The sequence below is a fragment of the Suncus etruscus genome, chromosome 14 (genome assembly GCF_024139225.1).
Source record: "Suncus etruscus isolate mSunEtr1 chromosome 14, mSunEtr1.pri.cur, whole genome shotgun sequence".
In the NCBI taxonomy this organism is placed as follows: domain Eukaryota; kingdom Metazoa; phylum Chordata; class Mammalia; order Eulipotyphla; family Soricidae; genus Suncus; species Suncus etruscus.
The window spans coordinates 32,521,653-32,536,809 of NC_064861.1; the positions used below are offsets into that span (position 1 = coordinate 32,521,653).

Sequence of the window (15,157 nt, forward strand, 5' to 3'; positions counted from 1 at the left end):
CTGAAATATCAGTGCATATACCATTTCAGTTTGCTTAGTATGGTTCTGAAATGTTACAGCCTAGCTCTTACATTTGGTGGACATTTTGAGAGTACAGGATTTAAAAGTAGAAATTTGTCATACTTATACATATATATTTTGTTTGTTTGTTTGTTTTTGGGTCATACTCAGCAGTGCTCAGGGATTGGGTATTCCTGTTTCTGCGCTCAGAAGTTGCTCCTGGCAGGCATGGGAGCTCATATGGAATGCTAGGATTTGAATGACCGCTCATCCTGGATCAGTTGCGTGCAAGGCAAATGCCCTACCGATGTGCTATCTTATCTCTCCGACCCCTATACATATATTTTATCCATGTTTTCCTTTTACTCTTTTAAAAAATTTAATCTAAAAGCTGTTTATTTAACATTATTAATAATGACTTATTGGAATGATAATTTTTTATGTTTTAATTTATTTTGGGAGGCTCTGGGCAATACCTGCCGATGTTTATGGGGCTAATACCAGTTCTGTGCTTGTGAGTTGCTCCCAGCAGTTTTTGGGGGGCATGTGGCACTGGAGGTAGAAAGAACCAGTTTGGCCATTTGTCAGACTAGACTATCTTTCATATATATATTTTTTTTGGGGGGGGAGGGGGGTTTCGGCCACACCCAGCGGTGCTCAGGGGTTACTCCTGGCTTTGTGCTCAGAAATCTCTCCTGGGCAGGCATGGGGACTATATGAGATCCCAGGATTCGAACCACGTGGGCCCTGGGTCGGCCACTTTCAAAGCAAATGCCCTACCACTATGTTATCTCCCTGGCCCCTGAATTAATAACATTTTAAATGTAAAAGTAAGAATACCTGTCTCTTATCAAAGAAAACTAAAGTGTTAGGGAGGAAATGGGAAACTAGATTGAAGATGATAGGTGACATCACATTCTGAAACTGTCACTGATCATTGGGCTCTTGAAGAAGTAACACTACAGTTACTACCTTTGCCTTTTTGTCCGTCTGTCATCTATGTAGGGTTGTGGGATTTTTTTGTTTTTGTTTTTGTTTTTGGGCCACACCCTGTGATGCTCAGGGGGGTTACTCCTGGCTATGTGCTCAGAAATTGCTCCTGGTATGGGGGACCAAATGGACCGCAGAGGGATTGGACTGTGGTCTGTCCTGGGTCAGCCGCGGGCAAGGCAAACACCCTACCACTGTACCACCACTCTGACCCTAAGTAGGGTTTTTGTTTGTTTGTTTGTTTGTTTGTTTTTTGAGCCACATATACACCCTGTGATGCTCGGGTTATTTCTGGCTCTGTGCTCTGGCTTTGCACTCAGGACTCCTGGCGGTGCTAGGGGGATCATATGGGATGCCGGAGATCGAACCTGGGGTTGTCCTTGTGTAAGGCAAAGGCCCTACATCCTGTACTATTGCTCCAGTCCCGACCTTTTTTTTTTTTAATAAATGAAGCAAAGTCCTTTTTTTATTTTTTGAAGCAAAGTACTTTTTTTTTGTTTGTTTGTTTTTGGGCCACACCCGGCAGTGCTCAGGGGTCACTCCTGGCTGTCTGCTCAGAAATAGCTCCTGGCAGGCACGGGGGACCATATGGGACACCGGGATTTGAACCAACCACCTTTGGTCCTGGATCAGCTGCTTGCAAGGCAAACGCTGCTGTGCTATCTCTCCGGGCCTGAAGCAAAGTACTTTTATAGAAACTTGTTAAGGGAGATGTGAGTGGAGAGAGGGAGAAGTGTTTGTTCAAGAGAGAACACAGACTTCTCAAGAGTGTAAATAATCAAAAAAACATCAAGATATGCAAGATGGATATGAGTTCAAGGGGAAATGGGCTTGAATAGCAAGCCCTTTATCACATTTTTGAGAACAGTATCTTCTATGTAAGCACTTTAAAGGACAGAAGAGAAGTTAATAATATCTGTAGTTATTGTTCTTCAGATGCTAAATATAAAAGTGTGTGTGGTCTGTGCATGAGATTGAAAAGTAAATAATAGACTAGAGTTAAATGCCAAGTGTGATGCCAAGAAATTGAGAAATGAATAATTTTTGTGGTGGAAGGATTATGGAGGAATGGGAAGAAATGAGAAGCCTTATAAAAGTAGGTAAGAACTGAATTATCCATAACTTTAAATTTGGGACTTTTGAAAATATTTTCCATAGAACTAGAATATATTTATTTTGGGTTTGGGGGCCCACACTTGGTGGTGCTTTGAGTTTAATCCCAACTGCAAGCTCTGAGTCTCCTGGCCATGAATGTAAGGGAAGTGAGGAATCTCAGGTAATACTGGGATCCAACTGGAGGGCTCCACACGCACAGCACGTGTTCCAGCTCTGCGCCATCTCCTCATCTGAGCTACTGATGATTTTTGCTTGTTTGTTTTTGGGCCATGTGTGCTCCATCTCCTTGAGTTGTCTATTTGGCCCATCTTTGTGCAGTAAGACTAAGAACTGGAAGTAGGAGGGAAGTGTTGTAGTGCTTCTTGAAAATGCAATTGAGGGCCCAGAGAGATAGCACAGTGGCGTTTGCCTTGCAAGCAGCCGATCCAGGACCAAAGGTGGTTGGTTCGAATCCCGGTGTCCCATATGGTCCCCCGTGCCTGCCAGGAGCTATTTCTGAGCAGACAGCCAGGAGTAACCCCTGAGCACTGCCGGGTGTGGCCCAAAAACCAAAAAAAAAAAAAAAAAGAAGAAAAAAGAAAAGAAAATGCAATTGACCAATAGTAAGGTGAGAACAGTATAAGTTTTTTTTTTTTTTTTTTTTTTGGTTTTTGGGCCACACCCTGTGACGCTCAGGGGTTACTCCTGGCTATGCGCTCAGAAGTTGCTCCTGGCTTCTTGGGGGATCGAACCGCGGTCCGTCCTAGGCTAGCGCAGGCAAGGCAGGCACCTTACCTCCAGCGCCACCGCCCGGCCCCGAGAATAGTGTAAGTTTGGGAGTAAAATTTTGGAGTTTTGTTGGAAGCAGTTGAAGATATATTATGAGAAATCAGTAAGACAAAAATAGATTTATCTTTGCTTTCATGTTTTTCACAGCATTACTTGAAACCTGAAAGCTCTAAGAATTTCATGACTTATAGGCAGACAGGAGAGAGGGTAGTGGTGAGGACAGGAGGGAAACTGGGGACATTGGTGGTGGAGAATGTGCACTAGTGAAGGGATAGGCGTTGGACATTGTATGACGGAAACTAATGATTAACTTCATGATTATCTTGGTGATTAAATTAAATAACTATTTAAAAAAATCTCATATCTAATTTTTTTGGAAAGAACCTTTTCATAAAACACTTTTTTTTTTTTTTATCAGAGCCCTGTAAATATAGCCCTGGTGGTCCCTCCTAGTCCTATGTCTTTGGGCTCTAATACTGAAATGCTGTTCTAGTTGGCTAAGTATCACTGAGAGTGATACTGGGCACTGCTAGGAGGCACTTCAAAACAAAACAAAACAATGCTGTCTTGGGACCTGATGTTTTTAGGTTTGAATTTGATCTTTAATTTTAAAACCTTTGTTTTCTCTGCCTTGTAGAGAAAATTCTTTTAAGACTCTCATGGGTATGAAATCCTGCCAAAAAGATCAAGAGAGGTTTCTCTGTTAATAAGGCTTTTTTGCATTAGCATAGTTTGCTATAATAAAGTTACAATTAAATAGTTTAAATAAAATGGATTCTAAAATCACTGAAATCTTAGCTCAAGTCTCTAATTTTTGGTTTTTAAGTCATTTAGTCTGATAGTTGAACTTTTCTTTTCCATAGAGCTAATTGTTTAAGGCACTAACTTGAAACGGCAACAATAACAAAACTCTTTTGTACCAGACTTGGTAACTACTTAAAAAAAAAGTTCATGAGGCCAAGGATTGTATGTAGTTTAGTTTATGCCCAGAGGGCATTGTGAAACCCTGGATTCAGAATACACTTAGATACTCTTACACAGCAAGTTAAAGGTCACATTTTACTCTTTAGCATGTTTTTCCCTGTTGTCATTTGTTAAATTTTTGGTTTTGTTTTTGGGCCACACGCAGCGGCACTCAGAGGTTATTCCTGGCTCTGTGCTCAGAAATTACTCCTGGCAGGCTCCGGGGACCATAAAGGATACAGGGAATCAAACCCGGGTCTGACCCGAATCAACCTTGTGCAAAGCCTTACCTCTGTGCTATCTCTCCAGCCCCCATTTGCTAAATTTTTTAATAGATATTACTCCTTATATCTTTAGGATATGGGAAAAGACTACCAAGTACACATTAAAATCTTTGTTTTGTTTGTTTTTTTTTGGTCATACCCGGTGACAGTGGTTACTGTCTCTGCACTTAGAAATTGCTCCTGGCTTGGGGGACTATATGGGACGCCGGGGATCGAGCCGTGGTTTGTCCTAGGCTAGTGCATGTAAGGCAGAGACCTTACGCCTTGCACCACTGCTCTGTCTCCCACATTAAAATTTTCTTTGGGGGGGGGTCACAGCCAGTGGTGCTCAGGGGTTACTCCCTGATCTCTCCCCTGGCAGGCTTGGGGGACCATTTGGGATGCCGGGATTTGAACTAGGATCTGTCCTGTGTTGGCTGTGTGCAAGGCAAATGCCTTATCGCTGTGCTATTGCTCCAGTCCCACACATTAAAATCTTTTTATGTGTTTTAAAAAGAAAAAGTATTTTTTAGGTGCTGGAATGATAGTACAGCAGGTAGGGCCCAGTTGCGTCCCTGGCATTGTATATGGTCCCCTGAACACTGCCAGTAGTAATTGCTGAGTGTAGAGCCAGGAGTTATCTCTGAGCACCCCCAAGTGTGGCCCCAAAAGCAAAACAAAGCAAACAAAATCTTTAAAACAATTTTATTTTACAACTATACCTAGAAAAATTAAGGATTTTTATGTTTAATTTTTAGTGTGCATTTAATAAAACATTTATATTATTTTAACGTTAAGTTTAATATTAAAATAATTACATATTAATTACTGTATGTTAATAAAAATGTCTTTTTTGGGGGGGTTTGGGCCACGCCTGGTGACGCTCAGGTTTACTCTTGGCTATGCATTTAGAAATTGCTCCTGGCTTGGGCACCCTATGGAATGGTGGGGAATCTAACCGTGGTCCATCCTAGGCTAGCGTGCATACGCCTTATTGCTTGCGGTCTAGCCCCATAAAATGTCTTTTTGTGTGTGTGTGTGTGTGTGTGTGTGTGTGTGTGTGTGGTATTTTTTTTTTGGGTCACACCCGGCATTGCTTAGGGGAAACTCCTGGCTCCATGCTCAGAAATTGCTCCTGGCAGGCACAGGGGACCATATGGGATGCTGGGATTTGAATAACCGTCCTTCTGCATGCGGGGCAAACGCCTTACCTCCATGCTATCTCTTCGGCCCTGGTAGAAAAAAATTTTAATTGTAATTAGGTTCAGAGTAAATAGTATAGGGGTCAGGCAAACATATTTTGCATGCTTAGGGTCCCAATTTGATCTTTGACATTACTTGTTCTCCCCCCCCACCCCTCACCCCCCCACCCCCGCCTGCTTGACACCATCAAGGTATACCATCATCAGGTATAGCTCTGGGCTTGGCCCTGGTGTTCTTTGGCACCATAGTGTCTGAGCAGCACCTCATCATCAGGCTGTAGCATTGAACTATCCCAGCCAGCTGAATATTATCGGAGTGGCTTTCCTGTCCCCTGATCATTGCTTGGGAGCTTTCATGAAATAATAAAATAAAAAATTGTTATTTAATCTGACACTTTGACTCTCAAGTACAATTAACAATATAGATGCAAGCACCATAGTTCCAGAGGGCTGCCTGAAACTTCATTATTGGTATTATATCATTATTGGTTCATGTATACAGGAGAATATATTCTTTGGTATTTGCTCTGAATACTATGTAAGAAACTTTTGTGGTGGAGGCTGTACATTACAGGGTCACTGCTCTACCACTGAACTATTTATTTTGGTGGGGACATTGGGGCCAAACCTGGCTGGTGCACAGGGCTGCACTGTGCTCAGGGATCACTTCTGGCAATTTTTTGGGGGACCATATGGGGTACCAGAGATAGAATTGTATGATACAAGACCAAGTGCCTTAGCCAATGTAAGCTTTCTCTGATCCCAGATCATTAAAAAACAAACCATTCGGGGCTGGAGAGATAGCACAGTGGCGTTTGCCTTGCAAGCAGCCAACCCAGGACCTGAGGTGGTTGGTTCGAATTCCGGCCGGCGTCCCATATGCTATATGGTCCCCCGTGCCTGCCAGGAGCTATTTCTGAGCAGATAGCCAGGAGTAACCCCTGAGCACCTCCAGATGTGGCCCCAAAACCAAACCAAACCAAACCAAAAAACCAAACCATTCAATTGGGGTAAATGAGATGTAGAGCACATTTAACTCAATACCCCTAACTTAGATCCCTAGTTTCCCTGCACAACTGAATGTGACATTACTGGGCTCTTTCCTTTATCATTACTGGGAGACACCCCACTATAGTATATATATATATACTATTCTGATATAAGTATACTATTATAGATTCACATGCACACACAAAACATTAAATTGTTTTATTTGCATAATAGTAAAATTGTGCAGATCAATCTTTGAATGTTTATTTATATTCTAACCACTTTATAAAAGCTTCAAGAGTATATTGATTTTGTTCTTAGCTCTAATTTGCAGTTATAGTTTGCCTTGATCTTGATTGATTTTAACTTTCTCATTAGGTTTGATTTTTGACAGATGGTTTAATCTTTCTCTACAGAAGAGCTTGCAGAGTCCCTGCTAATCCCTTGATCCTCAGGGTCTGAAAGCCTTTGTCATTAACTATTTAACCAAAATCCCTGCTGCTATAATAAGCTATTTTCTCTGGTTTGCTCTTAGAAAAACATAGTTTACTGTCATGATTATAGAAATTACACCATCATTATTCTTTCTCCCCGAAACGGTTTTCCTTTTTCAAAACAATTTCAACTACTGTTACTAACGAGTTAATTTTAGATTTTATTATGGAAAGCCTCATTTTGCCATTTATTGAGGTGTTAATTGAAATATTAATATATTTAGAGCAGAAATGTCGTTTTTTAGGGAATCTAGAGCAACAGCAAAGCTGAGGTCAAACTGCCATAAGGATGGACACCAAGGAAGCTGTGTTTGGGACAAAAAGAAATCAAGATAAGGTAGATGCAAGTAGAGAAAAGCACTGGACCCTGGGGGGAGAGGGTGGTAGGTGGGTGTGGGTTGTCTGCCTCTTAACAGAAGAGAATAGTTAGATTCCTGAGTAGTTAGGTTTTAAAGAAAAGTCCCAAAGCTTATAGGAAATATTAAGGTTTGGGGTTTGAGTATTGTCTTCCTTCTGAATGTCTAAATTTTACTTGACTTTTAGTTAGCAGAGTACTTTAAGATAGAGTTAAGTATCTCAATGGGGTGGATCCTAATAATCTGGGCTAGTGTTTTCTGTCTGGACAGTCATAGCTATTAGCTGATAAAATCATTGCCAAACCCAGCTTCAGCACTAATCTCTGAGATTACTTGAAAGTCACAAGGGCATCTTTCATTGAAGTATTAAACTAACAAACGAATACAGAAAAGTTATTTTTTAATTATCTTTTTGTGATGTAAGGATTGTGTTTTTGTTCATAGCAACATGAACCGTGAAGAGCGGAATGTGCTGCGAATGAAAGAACGGGAAAGGCGGAATCAGGAAATTCAACAGGGTGAAGACGCCTTCCCACCTAGCTCTCCTCTCTTTGCTGAGCCATACAAAGTTGTAAGTTGCTCTTTTAATTTTTTTTCTCCCCAATAATGTGGCACTTTTGCTTTTAACATGTTTAAGCTTGAATTTTTATTTTATTTTATATTTATTTTTATACTTTAGTCTACATGTAATAAAACCAGTTTTTTTGTATTAGAAAAGAGGTATTATTTGTTTCATTTAACACTTTCTTTCCTCTAAATCGATGATCTTTCTTTCTTTCTTTCTTTCTTTCTTTCTTTTTTCTTTCTTTTCTTTCTTTCTTTCTTTCTTTCTTTCTTTCTTTCTTTCTTTCTTTCTTTCTTTCTTTCTTCTTCTTTCTTCTTCTTTCTTTCTTTCTTCTTCCTTCTTCTTCTTCTTCCTTCCTTCCTTCCTTCCTTCCTTCCTTCCTTCTTCCTTCCTTCCTTCCTTCCTTCCTTCCTTCCTTCCTTCCTTCCTTCCTTTCCTTCCTTCCTTCCTTCCTTCCTTCCTCCTTCCTTTTTCTTTCTTTCTTTCTTTTCTTTCGTGGTTTTTGGTCACACCCGGCAGTGCTCAGGGGTTATTCCTGGCTCCAGGCTTAGAAATTGCTCCTGGCAGGCACGGGGGACCATATGGGATTCTAACCGATGACTTTCTGCATGAAAGGCAAATGCTTTACTTCCATGCTATCTCTCCGCCCCGATGATTGTACTTTCATGGGGTAAATTTATTGGAAATTTGCATGCATGCAGAAAAGTGATAAACCTCTATGCTTCTTTAAAGTGACTCTTTGTACCCCTAATCTCTTGTTAACCTAATCTCTTGTTAACCTGTACTTTTGAAAGAAATAAACTTAGATCAGCATTTTTCAATTGGGAGCCATTTGTCCAAGTGGGCCTCCAGGATATTCCTAAAAGAGGAAAAAATCATAGAAATGGAGGGCAGGGGCTGGAGCAACAGCACAGTGGTAAGGAGTTCGCCTTGCATGCCGTTGACCCAGGACAGACCTTGTTTGATTCCCGGCGTCCCATATGTTCCCCCAGCCAGGAGGAGTTCTGAGTGCAGAGCCAGGAGTAACCTGAGTGCCGCCGCTGGGTGTGGCTCAAAAACAAATGAACAACAAGAAGAAGAAAGAAGGGAGGGCAAAGTCACAAGACAGGGAGTCAGTGGTAGGGGAGGGGTTGTGCATTGGAAGAATAAAAGGCCAGAAGAGGGACATGGTCGTAATAAGGTTGAGAAACAGATAATGTTCATCTCTACATTCCTGACCAGAAACTTACTTTTCAAGTCTTCAGTTAAATTATTATTTTGTGGGTCAGTATGCATTACCTGCTGCTTTATAGGTTGTTTGGGTGTATTTTGTTTATTTTTGCCAAGGTTCAAATTCAATTTCTCCATTTGTGAAACACATACTTTACTATAAGCCACATGCCCACTCTGGGAATGCAAATATTCAAATTATTCATTTTTTACTCCATGTTTCTTCTTTCTTTTTTGTTTTTGGGCCACACCCAGCAGCGCTCAGGGGTTACTTCTGGCTCTGCGCTCAGAAATCGCTCCAGGCAGGCTTGGGGGACTATATAGGATGCCGGGGATCCAACCAAGGTTGGTCCTGGGTGCTGCGTGCAAGGAAAAGGCCCTACCGCTGTGCTATGGCTCCAGCCCCTAATGTTATGTATTTTGGCAATAAACACCATTCTTGGCTCATAGTAAGAGATGTAGAGGATATTAAACATTTTTCTGATTAAATATAATAAATACTGTTTCCTTTGTAACATTTGGTGTTTATAAAAATAATTTAAGAGATCTCTAAATATAATTTTTTAGAGATTATGAGGATTTTCTTATTCAAAAGCCATTGGGCATATAATACAAAATTTAGAATTTGAGATTAGAATTTTTTTGTTATTTTTGTTTGTTTGTTTTTGGGTCAAACCCGGTAGCGCTCAGGGAATACTCCTGGCTCTGCGTTCAGAAGTCACTCCTGGCAGGCTTGGGGGACCATATGGGATGCCGGAATTTGAACCATCGTCCTTCTGCATACAAGGCTAACGCTCTACCTTTATGCTATCTCTCCGGCCCCATGTTATCTTGTTTTTTGAGGTACACCAGTAGTCTTCAAAGCTTACTCCTGGCTCTGTGCTCAGGAGTCACTCCTGGTGAGCTTATAGGGACCACATGAGACTCCGGAGATTTAACCTGGCTTGGTTACGTATAAGGCAGGTGCCCTACTTTCTACTGTTCTCTGGCCCAAAATAGGTTACTTTTTTTTTTTGTTTTTGGGCCACATCCTGGTAACGCTCAGGGGTTACTCCTGGCTATGCGCTCAGAAGTTGCTCCTGGCTTGGGGGACCATATGGGACGCTGGGGGATCAAACTGCGGTCTGTCCAAGGCTAGTGCAGGCAAGACAGGCACCTTACCTCTAGCGCCATCGCCCAGCCCCAAAATAGGTTACTTTTTTGCACTCCAAAAAACTTTTTTTTTAATTTTTGTTTTGTTTTGGTGCCACACCCGGGGACGCTCAAGAGTTAAATCACTCCTGGCTTGGGGGATCATACGGGACTTGGGGGATCTAACTGTGATCCTTCCTAGGTTAGCGCCTGCAAGGCAAACGGCCTACCATTTGCACCATTTGCACCATCGCTCCAGCCCCTAAACATTTTTTTGGGGGGGCCACACCCAGTGGTGCTCAGATGTTACTCCTGGCTATCTGCTCAGAAATAGCTCCTGGGCCCAGAGAGATAGCACAGTGGCGTTTGCCATGCAAGCAGCCGATCCAGGACCAAAGGTGGTTGGTTCGAATTCCGGTGTCCCATATGGTCCCCCCCCCCCCCCCCCCCCCGTGCCTGCCAGGAGTTATTTCTGAGCAGACAGCCAGGAGTAACCCCTGAGCATCGCCGGGTGTGGCCCAAAAACAAACAAACAAACAAAATAGCTCCTGGCAGGCGGAGGACCATATGGGGTGCTGGGATTCGAGCCAACTACCTTAGGTCCTGGGTCAGCTGCTGTGCTATCTCTCCAGCCCCCCTAAACAATTTTTTTTAAAAACTATTCGTTGGTTGGTTAGTTGGTTTTTGGGCCAAACCCAGTGGCATTCAAGGGTCACTTGGTTTCTGCACTCAGAAATCATCCCTGCCAGGCTGGGGGACCATATGGGATGCCGGAAATCGAACCAGGTCCCTCCCAGGTCAGCCGCATGCTATACAAACACCCTACTGCTCTGTTACCTCTTCGGCCCTCCAAAAAACTTTTATTGTTTGCAATTCCAATAGATTCATTGAAGAAATCTGGAGTTTTTCCCTTCTCCAGGATTTCTTTATATATTATATATTTCAGTATTCTTTTGAATATTTGTATTTTGACATATTTTCTCTTTTCAGTGCTTTTTATTTGACTATTAAATTTATAGTATCTAATTTATTTTACACACTTTACTGAAGTGAAGTAAACTCAAGATATGAAGGCTGTCTTTAATGAGCCCTTCTCAATTTGAAGTCTAGAAAGTTTTCAAGGTTTTGTTTTGTTTTGTTTTGTTTTGAGCCACACCCAGCAGCACTCGGTTACGGTTACTCCTGGCTCTGCACACAGAAAGTACTCCTGACAGGTTTAGAGGACCATACAGGATGCTGGGAATTGAACCCGGATTGGCTGTATGCAAGGCAAACGCCCTACCCACTATACTATCTCACCCTGACTCCTGGAAAATCATTTTAATAGTGGTTTTATATCTAGTTATGCTAATTGTATTATTTTATTTTACTTTTTCTTATAGACTAGCAAAGAAGATAAGCTGTCAAGTCGTATTCAGAGTATGCTTGGAAACTACGATGAAATGAAGGATTTTATAGGAGATAGATCTATACCAAAGCTTGTTGCAATTCCCAAGCCTACAGTACCACCGACAGCAGATGAAAAATCGAACCCAAATTTCTTTGATCAGAGACATGGGAGTTCTCATCAGAGTAGTAAATGGACTCCAGTAGGACCTGCACCCAGCACTTCTCAGTCTCAGAAACGATCCTCAGGCTTACAGAGTGGACATAGTAGCCAGCGGACCAGTGCAAGTAGCAGTAGTGGTACTAACAGTAGTGGTCAGAGGCACGATCGTGACTCATATAGCAGTAGTGGGAGCAGTAGCCGGAAAAAAGGCCAACATGGATCAGAACACTCCAAATCACGCTCTTCTAGTCCTGGGAAACCCCAGGCTGTTTCTTCATTAAGCTCTAGTCATTCCAGATCTCATGGGAATGATCACCATAGCAAGGAACACCAGCGTTCCAAATCACCTCGGGACCCTGATGCAAACTGGGATTCTCCTTCCCGTGTACCTTTTCCAAGTGGACAACATTCAAATCAGTCTTTCCCGCCTTCATTGATGTCAAAGTCTAGTTCAATGTTACAGAAACCCACTGCCTATGTACGGCCCATGGATGGACAAGAGTCCATGGAACCAAAGCTGTCCTCTGAGCACTATAGCAGCCAACCCCATGGAAACAGTATGACTGAATTGAAGTCCAACAGCAAAGCACATCTTACCAAATTGAAAATACCTTCCCAGCCACTGGATGTAAGTCATGTGTTTAGAACTGTTAACTTTGACTCTGTGAAGCAATTTAACATGAAGTTGTGATTGAACTTAAACTGTTTCTTTGCCTTCATAGTAAGGAATGCAAACATTTATATACTTTTATTTCTTTATGGGGTGTGTGTGAGTGGAAGTTCTTAGTGAGGGAGGATCGTTCTCCAGCTGTGTTGGGGGACTCAAGGTCCATTCCTAGCTCTGCTAGGAATGTTAGATGCTCATAGACACCGACCAGGGCCACACTGATAATGGGGTATGTATGTGAATTGTAGGATGAGCATGTGAGATACCAGGATCATATTCAAGATTTGAAACATGCTAATAAGGTTGTCTACAGCCTTTTGAGCTATATTGCTGGCTTCTGCATGAAATGGTTAAAGAAGGATGTCTGATTTACTTTGAGCTAGATCCTAAACTTTATTAGTAGGCCAGGTACAGATTAGTACTTTAGATTTCCTCCTTTTGATTTTATGGAATACTGTTTCTGATTTATTTAAAAAAACATTCTAGGGGCCAGAGCAATAGCACAGTGGGTCGAGCATTTGTCTTGGACACAGCCAACCTGGGTTCGATCCCTGGCACCCAAATATGGTCGTCTAAGCCTGCCAGGAGCGATTTCTGAGTACAGATCCAGGAGTAAGCCCTGAGTGCTGCAGGGTGTGGCTAAAAATCAAAAACCAAAAATTAACTTTTAGTCCTGGAGAAGTAGTTCAGTAGGTAGTGTGCATGCCTTGCACATGACCAACCCAGGCTTAGTCCCTAGCACCAAATATGATCTACTGAGCACAGAGCCAGGACTGAGCACAGCTGAATATGACTCAAAACAAAAATAAATAATTTAACTATTACTATAGTGATGCTCATGATGAGAAGGACATAATTGATTGTGGTAAATGTTGGACTTTCCTCGCTTATGAAAAGACAGTGATGTATGGTTTAGTACCATGATCCTTTTATTTTTACACTTAAATGTTTGACTCAACTGCTCTAGAATCAGTGGTTTGGTAATTACAACTATATCAGTATATGTTATGCCAATATAACTAAAGTGAAACATATGATAGTTTCTTTTTCGTTTGTTTTGTTTTGATTTTCGAGCCACATTTGGTGATGATGGTCAGGGGTTAGTCCTGGTCCTACACTGAGGAATTAATCCTTTTTGGCTCGGGGATTATATGGGATTCTGTTGGCAAGACAAGGACCTTTTCTGCTTTACTCTTGTTTCAGCTCCAGTTTTTGTTGTTGTTGTTGTTTGTTTTTGTTTTGTTTTGGGGTCATACTCTCCAGGGCTCAGAGCTTACTCTTGGCTTTGTGCTCAGGAATTATTCCTGGTGGGACTTGACTATTCGTGTTTTTGCTGGGAATTGAGCCTTGATCAGCCACATGCAAGGCCACGGTACTATCTTTTTTACCCTAGTTAAAAAGAAAGTTTTTGCGATTAAAAAAAAAAGTCACTTTTAAAATTGTTGTTGGGGGGAGGAGAGATAGCATGAAGGTAAGGTGTTTGCCTTTCATACAGAAGGTCATTGGTTTGAATCCCGGCATCCCATATGGTCCCTTGTCCCCCGTGCCTGCCAGGAGCGAATTCTGAGCTTGGAGCCAGGAGTGAACCCTGACACTACCGGGTATGACCCAAAAAAACCAAGAAAACAAACAAACAAACAAAAAAGATTAAAATTGTTCTTGGAGTCATTCTCATTGGTGCTGGGGTACTCAGGAATTGAAAGCTATACATAAAGTGCCAAGGATCCAATCCAGGGTTACAAGAACATCAGGCATCCCTAGTCCTGAAAATTAAAAAACTTTAGTGTTAATGTAGCTCTTAAGTAATATTAGCTGAAAATTATAGATCATAGTTTAAAATGGTAGGGTAAGGAATGAAAGATAGGTAAAATTCTATTTTGAGAACATATAACATCTTGGGAAACTCGTTTGTGGTATTTGTCATTAATTTTTCCTTTCAATAGAGTAGTAAGTTGTTTTATTTTCAAATAACCTGATCCTTAGATTTAGATTTACGTTCAAACTCCAATGGTCTAAGTCCTGATTGTGCTTTAGAATAAACAGCTTAGAGGGCAGAGCGAATCCTGGCATCCCATATGGTCCCCCAAGCCTGCCAGGAGCGACCTCCGAGTGCAGAGCCAGGAGAAACCCCTGAGTGCCGCTGGGTGTGACCCAAAAACCAAAACTTAACTTTCTTTCTTTTTTTTTTTTTTTTGGTTTATGGGCCACACCCGGTGATGCTCAGGGGTTACTCCTGGCTGTCTGCTCAGAAATAGCTCCTGGCAGGCACGGGGGACCATATGATTCGAACTAACCACCTTTGGTCCTGGATCTGCTGCTTGCAAGGCAAACGCTGCTGTGCTATCTCTCTGGGCCCAAACTTTCATTATTTAAGAAAGATAATGTATAATGCTTTTCAGACAAGTAATATCAGCAGTATTGGTTATTTATCAGTTGATATGTAATGATTTATTTCAGTATAATGGTTTTTTAAATTTTTTCCCTCATTTTTGGGCTGCACCCAAGTGGTGCTGAGGAGTGACCCCTGGCTGCATTTGGGGGATTGTGTTACCTGCGGATTTGTACCTGGGTAGGACAGGCACCTTAAATCCTACACTATCTCTTCAGCACTCCTGTTTTTGTATACAAACATTTTCATAATCTGCTTACATAAAAACTTTCTTGTTTTTGTTTTTTTTTTTTAGATTTTTTGTTTTTTTTTGTTTTTTTTGGATTACACCCAGCGGTGCTCAGGGCTTACTTCTGGCACTGGGGACCATATGGGATGTCGGGATTAGAACCACCATCCTTCTGCGTGCAAGGCAAACACCCTACCTCCATGCTATCTCTCCAGCCCTTCTTGTTTGTTTTTGGACCACACCCTGCTGTGCTCAGGGTTTACTCTTGGCGCTGTG

The 15,157-nt window shown here is 41.8% G+C and overlaps 1 protein-coding gene across 1 annotated transcript in view; it reads left to right on the forward strand.

Annotated features, from left to right (window-relative positions):
* Nucleotides 1-15,157, forward strand: part of AFF4 (ALF transcription elongation factor 4) — a 95,774-nt gene that overhangs the window by 17,698 nt on the left and 62,919 nt on the right. The window contains exons 2-4 of the mRNA XM_049786819.1: nucleotides 7,032-7,123; nucleotides 7,587-7,713; nucleotides 11,430-12,224. Coding sequence (XP_049642776.1) covers nucleotides 7,591-7,713; nucleotides 11,430-12,224 — 918 coding nt within the window. The 5' untranslated portion in view covers nucleotides 7,032-7,123; nucleotides 7,587-7,590. The remainder of the gene's footprint in view (nucleotides 1-7,031; nucleotides 7,124-7,586; nucleotides 7,714-11,429; nucleotides 12,225-15,157) is intronic.